Genomic DNA, 9,524 nt, shown 5'->3' on the forward strand with positions numbered 1-9,524 from the left:
TAAATCCACTGCAAGGTAAATGTCCCAATTACTTCAAAGATATTTTTGAACGAGTGCTGTATAAACCGAGTACTTATAAATACTTCGTTAAATGGAAACTGTTCATAAATTACAACATGATCCAAAATTTGTACGTCCACCGTACAAGCTAATAAGTTTACTTTACGAGGTTCTAGGTCTATTTAGTCATTCCCGCGTAAGTAACAGCTCTGGATTCGCGTGTTTGACGCGACGCACAGTGGGCCCAACAGCGATTCTAGCTAATAAAAATTCAAAATCCAATGTTGCCAGAATCGATAAATATTGGTGTCCCGTGCCTCCCAGGGAGTTGACAACTACATGACTATCATAAAATAGTGACCTGGCGTAAGGGTTTTTCCGTAGGCACCATGAAAGTCAAGAAAAATCGGCATTATTTGCCTGCCTGCGGTAGTGCGTCGTGCTGTGCATTTCAGTAAATATATTCGTATTCAAGATATTGTGGAATAATTTGGTAATGAAATTATCGAAAGGTACGTAAAGATTTGACTGTATTTCATTTATAAATTAATTTTGTAAGCTGTGAGTAGCAGTAACTTAATTTTCATCAGACATGTGGCAGCAATTCTAGTATTTTTAAGAATATAAAAGTCTCGCAATTCACAGATCTGCGCGGATCTGCTAAAATTTTTCATAGCATTTCTTCTATAGTTCACATCAATTCGTTTTTGACTAAAATTAACTGCAATGGCCTGCAATTAACTAATATACTGCATTTTTTAGTTACGATGTCCGTCGATCGAGACAAGAGCTTTTCGAGATTTGGCGTCAAGGAGATAACATGGAAGGCAAAAATGCTGGTGTTTTAACATACGTTTTGGAGAAGTATCAATTAAGTGAAGAGGACAATGCTTACGCAAGTGTAAAAATCAAGGTGAAAAACTTAAATAGCAATTTTGCCGATAAGTGGAAGAACTGTAACCGGTCAGTAGAACTGTTTCTATGTCGACATGAGAAATGGCTAAATGAGTCTGTAGTTTTTATATCTCACGAATTCCGAAAAGGACAGGGGAAAGACCGACCGTCAAAAGATTTTTCGGAAGTTGCCGATCAATCCAAAAGGCAAAAAATTTTGCCTTTGACAGAAAATTACACGCCAGAGGAATTGTCGTTTGCGGTTAGTACGAGTTTACGACAATCTGGCAAAAGGGATGCTGCTTCAATGGTGAAAGTTATTACGTCAGGACCTTCAGTGACAGCTAATAACATGAAAAAACTGCTTTCAACGTCGATAGTAACAGCTCCAATAAAATACACGCCAGAAGAAGCGTTAGCATTAGCCTATCCATTACTCTACTCTGTTAGTTATTCGCAGTATCGCAGTCAACTTATTGTATTCACAGAATCAACAGCATTTGTATATTCTATTTTTTGTTATTAAGTGTTAGTATAATAAATAGTTTTTTGTTACTATAATAAATATTATTAATATAATAAATATTATTGTTAATATAATAAATATTAACATGAACTTGAAGATTGAAGTCTCCTCTTTATAACGACACCATAAAAATTGACATAGGAAGCTGTCCTTGGTGATTATGATTTTTTATTAGCTAGATTCGCTCTTGGGCCCACTGTGCGACGAGCTCCTCAAAAGTTTTCCGAGAAGAAGCTGGGATCATTATTGACACGATCAATCAGCTGACACGTTTCACGGATTAAGGAGCGCAGTTAAGGACGAGGCTAATCCCCGGAACATCGAACCGGAATCCCTCAGCTGTAAAATAGCCCGTCCATTACCGCAACATTGCGGCGGTGCTAACCGCTCATATACATATCACGGGGGCCACGCTGCTCCGAAAAACACGGCGAAGTCGTAAAGCCTAGAGCGTGCACGCGGACGGACGGAAAAGAATTCGGTGCCTAATTCGAGATGTTTATCCAAGCGGTGTTTCGGCCCTCTTAATTCATACGCGGTGTTGTTGCAGCTTAGCCTGCGCCAAATTTATTAAAATCGCTCGCGACGCGCCTGCTCCGACGCGTCGAATGCAAGCGATCCGTTTTGCGGCTGCATTCTTCATCGGAACAGTGCTGATAGATTGGAACAATCACCGCACCGTCTGCATAGATCTTTTTGTTTAAATCTGCAAATCGAGTAGAAAAATATACAAGAGAAAAATACAAATGATCGGTGACCAATTTTTATTAATCATACATTTATCGACAAAAATTAAGCAACTTTACTTATCGCTGACACTTGTGTAAAATTTGATATTTTAATAAATATAAGTTTCGTTAACACTAAACCTACCAAGCTCGAACAGTGGCTACGCGTTTTGCTTTAGAAGAATGGCAAGACTGGATTTATGTAGACTTTCTGCCATTTATATTATAATTTATGCTTCAAACGTGACACCTATTTAATAATTTCGTATGTAAAAGACTCTATACTTTGAACAATTTTAAAATAGAAATAGTGTGGAATCGATCATTCTGACCGATTTGGTAAGTTTAGTGTTAAAGTAAAAGTACATGTTATAATGCAGCATATAACGCGTTGTTCATGTTGCAATATTGTTTCATTCCATTGGTACGACAAATAGAAAATAATAAAAATAGTTATCGTAAAGTTAAATTAATATTTTCATTGACACAATACAAATCGTTATCCTATGTTAAGGTTTTCTGCACCAAACAATAAGCATTTGTGTAATTTGTTTCATAACGTCTGCTGCTAACCGTAGATCAATCGAAAATAAATTCTGCAGATCTAGCAGAGAAACGTACTGAACAATCCAGAAGTAGATTTAGCACAGAATCTGGCACAGAAATTCTTGATTCGAGTTTAATGGTAATCGATGAGAGCAGCGTGCCTGAACCATCTACAATCTGTAGACTATGCAAATGATTCTAAAATGCAACGCACATGTCGAGCGAAGAATTGCGAAGAAAATTGTATAGGGAACGAGCAGAGAATAAAAGTCTACAATGAAATTGAGATTGATTTGAATTGTTTATACCCTGTTTCAATAATATTTGAAAATAATAAAGGAAACCAAAATTTTCTAAATTCAATAAGCCTTTTCCTAACTGATCTGTTACGCGCATATGTTCATGAGATTCCGGGTTGAAATGATTCTGAGCTAGTCTCATAAATTGGGTTCTATTTGTTCCTTTTAGCGAGTTCACCGTGTAATTCCTTCAAATTGCTACAAGATCGTAACAGGAGGAAAGAAAGCCGGAGGACCACCGTGGTGGAGAATTCGACGGAAAGATCTATATCCTTTCAGGATCACGACAATGCGTGGTAAATGCCGGACGGTTTCGAATCGACTAGTATCGGCCAGCTTTCCGGTGGTCCACACAAGAAATCTTCGCGTCGGATCCACGCGATCTCGGTGAAAAGGATCAAAATCCCCGGCATTATGCTCGAAATTCCGTGAGGAGACGTCAGACCACGATTTCTCGGTCATTTCATCGTTCTTTCGCAAGAAAAGGAAATCTCGGTTCGATCCAATATCGAGACACCTTGTGCCAGACGATGGCCATTTTGGTTACGAGATCTTTTCGAGGACTTTGGCTTGATTCAATTCCATTTACCGGATAGAATAGGCCACCAAATTCTTGCGGACTGTATTCGAAAACTGATTTATAATAGCAGTTATTGTATTCCATATGTCGGTCCTGAGATTGGAGCTGATTATTCAATATTTTTACCCCTTGTTTTGACATTTTCTTCATATTTACAATAATACGAACTGTTTCCAATATAATAATCTCTTAGCTGGAAAAGAAACTTCATTTTAATAAGTACATTACGTCATATTAATAATCATATTGATATGTTCAGAATAATATATTATTTACAGCCATAACGAATAAATATTCGATTGTAATAATTTGTTAAGAGAAAAAGATTTGTGATCATTGTGTGCCAACATATACCGAACACTTATTAAATATTGATTACAAGATGACAGAATTTAATTCCGACTTAAAAGAATTAAATAACATTTATACGGCAAGGAATTAGTCAAAGTTTATGTTCATTCGCGTTTGAAATTAGAAATGGTGGAAATGCTGACAAACTATGTGCCCAATTTTTACAGTTCTAAGAAGAATTATTGTTTTATTGTTTATCATTTTACTAATCTATCAATTGGTTCAATGACTGCATGCTATGTAAAAAAAGCTCGACATTTTTCTCTTAAAATTTCTTTTAATTCTTGTTTTTCTTAAGCATTGAAATCTCATATAAAACTTTAACACGTAATGTATACAATTGATACATTATACGTTATAACCTCGCAAAGATTATAAAATATTGGACATGCAAGAAAGCGGTCGATTACATACAATTATCGATTTAAAAAATCACCGGCGCAAAAAGTGTTGAGTAAATAGATTAGAATATTGTTATACGTGTACTGTGTGCAGGTTTCTCGGGTCGATTCAAGTCGAAGAGAAACAACAAATTTCTGTGTCCACCTTTGCGTTTGAAAAATTAGTTGAGGAGCGTTCTAAAGACAACCCAAGAGGCTACCTGTGCCTACGCAATTTTCCCTTCGATGGTAGGCGCCCAAAGAAATTCCACTGTCGGATTTGCTCGATTCGATGCGGTGAACGCGACACGAGCTTGATTCCCTTTGTGATCGGGCGCGGACCAGTGACGTGGTTGTGTAAACAGGTCAGTGGATTTCGATGCCGATGAATCGGTGTGGATAATTCGTGTAACCGTGCGGAGACTTTTCCGCGCGAGTTCCTTAAATTGCTTCTACCCTTCGTAGGTCGAAAGAGATTGATTCGTTCTTTGTGATCGGTTCTTCTGAAATAAGATTTCTTTCCTTGTATTTCATCGTGGACGCTATTTCTTAATTTTCTAAAACAAACTTAATCCTAATTGAGCAAATGTTTCATTAGAGTTTGGTGGATGCAACGTGATTCACTTGTTATATACATTGCTTTCGTTTTTCTAAGAAGAGTGACATGAATGTTCCGATAACAGAACAGTTACTTATAATAGCTGCTATCGTAACGTGTATGATAAATTGTATGATTTCATTTTAATTAACTCTTTGTACAAGCTTCATATTATTTATTTATTTAATTATTATTATTTGATATGATTATTAATATGATGCATTATATTTATCAATATGCATTTTCTTCTCCGTATAAAAGATTATTATAACCAATTATTATAACTAAGTAGAGAATGATATTTCAAGGGGTTAATTTGTACAGTAAATCGTTTCACATATGTTTCGCCTACGATTCAACTGATTAAAAGTGAAACGTATTTAAATAATATAAAATTCTGACCGCGGCCATTTGTATTTAGAACGTTTCCGCACACTCTTCATTAATTAGCCTCCGCACCACGATAGGACAGATAGCGCCGATAGTATTGAAAGTGAATTATCCATCCTTAGCGAGCTAACAAAAAAATTCCTTTCGTATCCCATCCGACAGGTGCGATCGCCTTCACCTGCGGATATTATTTCTGTCAACCCTCCCCGTGTTTATCCGCATACATATTTGACGAACTCCTCTCGCGCGCAGGTCAAACCTCTAGGTCGGCGGGAGCGTGTTACCTGAAGAAGCAATCTCTGTCGCATGGAATAACATTTAGGCCAGTCTGTTTGGTCCACCGTAACCCTGTTTCTACCTGAACTCGGCGTTACGCGGTTATAATAGCCTTGAACATAACCTCGACCCATTGCTGTAAATTTGAGGGTGTACCGATTCTAGGGTGGCTGCGCCATTTCTTCTTCGAAGATCGACTTAATCAGGTAGGATATCATTGCTGGATCAGTCTTGCGTTTTTTCATGTTTCAATTGAAGAGATCGCTAGAATGCAAATCCTTGTAACGTACTAACATTTTTTAGATGGTATGAAACACGTACAAATACCAATACCAATGTTAATACTAATACTATTCATAATATTCCCAATTGTGGGAATTATTGGTTGGATAAACAACGAATTAATCTCCCAAAAATTTTGATACATGGGAAATTACGATAACATATTTCAATTCTTCCAATCTCTTGGCATTTATATTTCAACGACTCATAATCTTTAAAAGTGTAATAGAAATCTTGAAATCATCAATTAAATAGAATTCGATGAATTATAGTTTAAAAATCGGAGAAAATAATGTGCCCTTCAATTCACTATTATTTAATGCATTATAGAGTTTCACTTTACTTTTAATTCATTAGTGGATGAATTTGTAATGCAGGTTCTTTACTAAGAATTTAGTATATTAGTAGATTATGTTCATCTTATTTCATATCAAATTATTCTTTTTACAGATCAAAATTGGTCGCTTTTTATTCAACTTTTAATTTTAACATGCCTTTATATATACAATAATACAAATAATAAATTCTTTTTACAGAAATAATACTTTTTCTATTAATTTTAAATTTTATATGAATTTTATTGCACGTAATTACAAATAAGCGAATTTCATTTGCAAAAGGTGAATATAATAGGATTAACTTGTAAAAAGTTGTTTTGTAAAAAGTTGAATATGATCTACAAAAGGATTATAGTATAAAATGATGTATAAGATCTGATCTACTACAGAATCCATTTTTAGTGCGGAACCTGTAGTGTACAGATAGAATTTATATGATTCCGGTTGATAAAATACGCTCGCCGGATTAAGTCGGCGGTAAATACGAAACTCGTGTACCGCCATGAGGTATGCGATTGTACCAGCCTCCTGCGGTCAGGTTGAGGGCAATAACCATTCACTTTAGCTCCAACATGGCTCCTATATGGCGCGAGAAATGCGGAGCTACCCTAGGCAACCCTCGAATAATATTTTGATATCCCCCTTCTCCCGCGCGGAAGACTTTTCTCCTCCTCTGATCCGCCACATATCAGCGGCAGGAAATTATTTTTCACACTCCCATATCCTTCGCCTCCGCTGCCTCGAAATTGTAATGTTGTTCTTCCCGAAGGGAGAGAAAGAAACCTTGCCCTCTCGCCACCCCCGCGTAAGTAGGGATTCTTTGAACGAACACGTTGCATACTGGAATCTATTACAATCCTTTTTTCCTTTGGCATTTATTAGCTGCCTTTTAAACCAGACCTTAAGTCAATTATCCTAATGCTAGAGTTACAAATATGAGGCAATAACCTGTAAATCTGTAACATATGTGAGGTAATATGACGAATTGAAAAATTTAGTCTTTCGAAAGTGGCTTCCACGTAAAAATATAAACGCATGTTTAATCGTTGCCTAAATAATCTAGTCCTAGTAAATTTAGTAATGCATTATCTATTATTATTATTATTATTACAATATATTTTAACCTATAGCGCTTTATTATTATTCGACTATTTTACAAGTATTATTTTCATTCATTATTAATATTATTAGCCAATGCTTCTGTATATATTTTATTTTTTTAGTATTTTATTTTAAATCATTCCATTTTATATTTTATTAAATGTTAGTGAACAAGCAAGGCGAAATTGTTCTACCCACCCCCGGAAAAGCAATCTGATCTCGGGGGAACACGAGTGGTAAAATAAATGAATCGCTTTTATTTTATAATCGGAATTAGAATAATTAATCTCTGTATATGTATATGTACATATGTGAGAAAAAGGGTGACCCGAACGTGACCGAAAGTTACCGGTGAATGAAGATCGTAAAACGTGAACATGATGTATACCGCACGAAAGAAACTATTTTATTTTTGCAAGTTAATAGTTTATAAGAAATATCTTGTTAGTATCAAAAGTGTGTATTAAGAGCGTACATTTGTGTATTAATATCTGCAAGATGTCTGCATATGTATGATGTAATATCGTATAGTTTTTAATACGAAGAAGGTATGATAAAAGTTACTTGTTCCTACAGTAATTTTATACAATACTTTTTCGTTTAATATCCTCAGATCCCTCATTACACTGCAGAAGAAAATATGTTTCCTGTGCGCAAAGCGACCAATAACATTCAGTGTTACTATCCCAATAACAAAAGTCACCCCATCTCGGAATATCATTTTCTTTCTCAGGTTCATAAATACAGAATTAAAGGACGACTTTTCTTCCTAAAGGTTCACTTACAAAAGAGGATGAGAGTGGTATAAACGGGAGGACGTTTGCAAAATGTTTATTGCTATTTATAACAACAAGAGTATGTTGATTTCTTATGATTATTTATTGCAAATAATCAATGATGTATTATTTAGAACAGGTTTGCCTGATCTTTAGCACGTCTGAGTTGATCAATTGTATTCGCCGGCGTTCCATATTCATTTTAAACAGAATACTTTTCGCTTGAAGATATCTTTTGTTACTAAATATGGTTTAACACGTTGACTGCCGACAATCGACCACTAAAATACTCACACAGTTAAAACAATTTAATTAATTAAAGCGAAGCATAGAAAGTTAATATTTATCATAAGGGTTGGCATTAGAACTCTTTCGCATTCGAAACATTTTAGTCAAATTCAATTCATTCAAATATATTACAATAAAAATGAATGTTCAAGATTGGTCAAAAATTAGTGACACCCATATTTGGGTAACGCGTCGCTCAACGTGTTAAACATGAAATATTCATGAAAGTCAAAGCAACTGAAATGCTTAACACATATTCGTCCGGTCACGAATCAACCTGTGTTCTTATACCTAGGCATTGTTCAATCACCGGGCAACAATGTTTTACGATTATACTTGGCAGGAAAATTGTTCGCTGCTCTCTTAAAATCTCCGAATAAAATATAAAATATTTATTTCTAAATGGGCATTATAAAAACGAGGTCAAAATGAAAAAAGAAGGGCTTGCTCACCAAAACGAAGTCAAATGGTAACCCTGTTAAATAACGTTCCCGTAAATCGAGTATAATATATAAAGTACTACAGAGAAATCCGTGAAACGAAGAACGCAACGCGGTAGCTTTTTTTGAGCAAAAATAATAAAGAACAAAATCCGAAAAATCAGTACTCAAGGAACATGTTTGTAGTATTCGAGCTCTTCGGCTCTTTCAAAATGGACTAAAATAAGATGTAACCGGTTCTACATAGTCGATTCGCGCCGAGACTCGGCAATAACAAAGAAAAAGAGAAAGAGAAAGAGAGAGAGAGAGAGAGAGAGTGGTGCAGAGGGTGTATGCGTGCGACGAGAACCGTGGTCTTGCACACATGCGCGCACAAGTGCGACAAGAGTACTTACAATTAGTACAGCGAACGCAGCCCGAAGCTGTGAGAGACTCGGTCGATATGTGGTCAGAGTGAAGGGTGTGGCATTCGAGGACCAAAAGCTGTCTATCCCACTCTCTCTGCGCCTCCTGTCTGCTTTATCCTACCATTGGCTGTTGCCAGGTGTCGGGGAATGGCGGATCTTTCTGGCGTCGGCCCTCCTATGCTTTTAACAGCACTTCAGCTCCTTGGGAGCCGCGCGCCAGCGAAAGATTTTCTGTTTAATTGCGCCGCGACGGGGAGTGGCGAATCGCCGCTTTCGGATTTCGCGACCGACACCCGGCGAAAGTGGGTCCCCGTGTACGCTCGA

At 36.5% G+C, this 9,524-nt stretch overlaps 1 protein-coding gene across 1 annotated transcript; it reads left to right on the forward strand.

Moving 5' to 3' along the window:
* Positions 1-274: 274 nt before the first annotated feature.
* LOC144472576 (uncharacterized) lies at positions 275-1,465 on the forward strand. The gene is made up of 2 exons (XM_078185790.1): positions 275-512; positions 763-1,465. Exon 2 carries the CDS (start codon positions 821-823, stop codon positions 1,418-1,420), a length of 600 nt encoding a protein of 199 aa, XP_078041916.1. The 5' UTR covers positions 275-512; positions 763-820; the 3' UTR covers positions 1,421-1,465.
* The last annotated feature ends 8,059 nt before the right edge of the window (positions 1,466-9,524 follow it).

This window comes from Augochlora pura, chromosome 7 (assembly GCF_028453695.1).
Source record: "Augochlora pura isolate Apur16 chromosome 7, APUR_v2.2.1, whole genome shotgun sequence".
Taxonomy (NCBI): Eukaryota; Metazoa; Arthropoda; class Insecta; order Hymenoptera; family Halictidae; genus Augochlora; species Augochlora pura.

Coding starts and splice junctions, on each gene's coding strand:
- LOC144472576 (XM_078185790.1), top strand. CDS start 821: ATGGAAGGCAAAAATGCTGGTGTTTTAACATACGTTTTGGAGAAGTAT.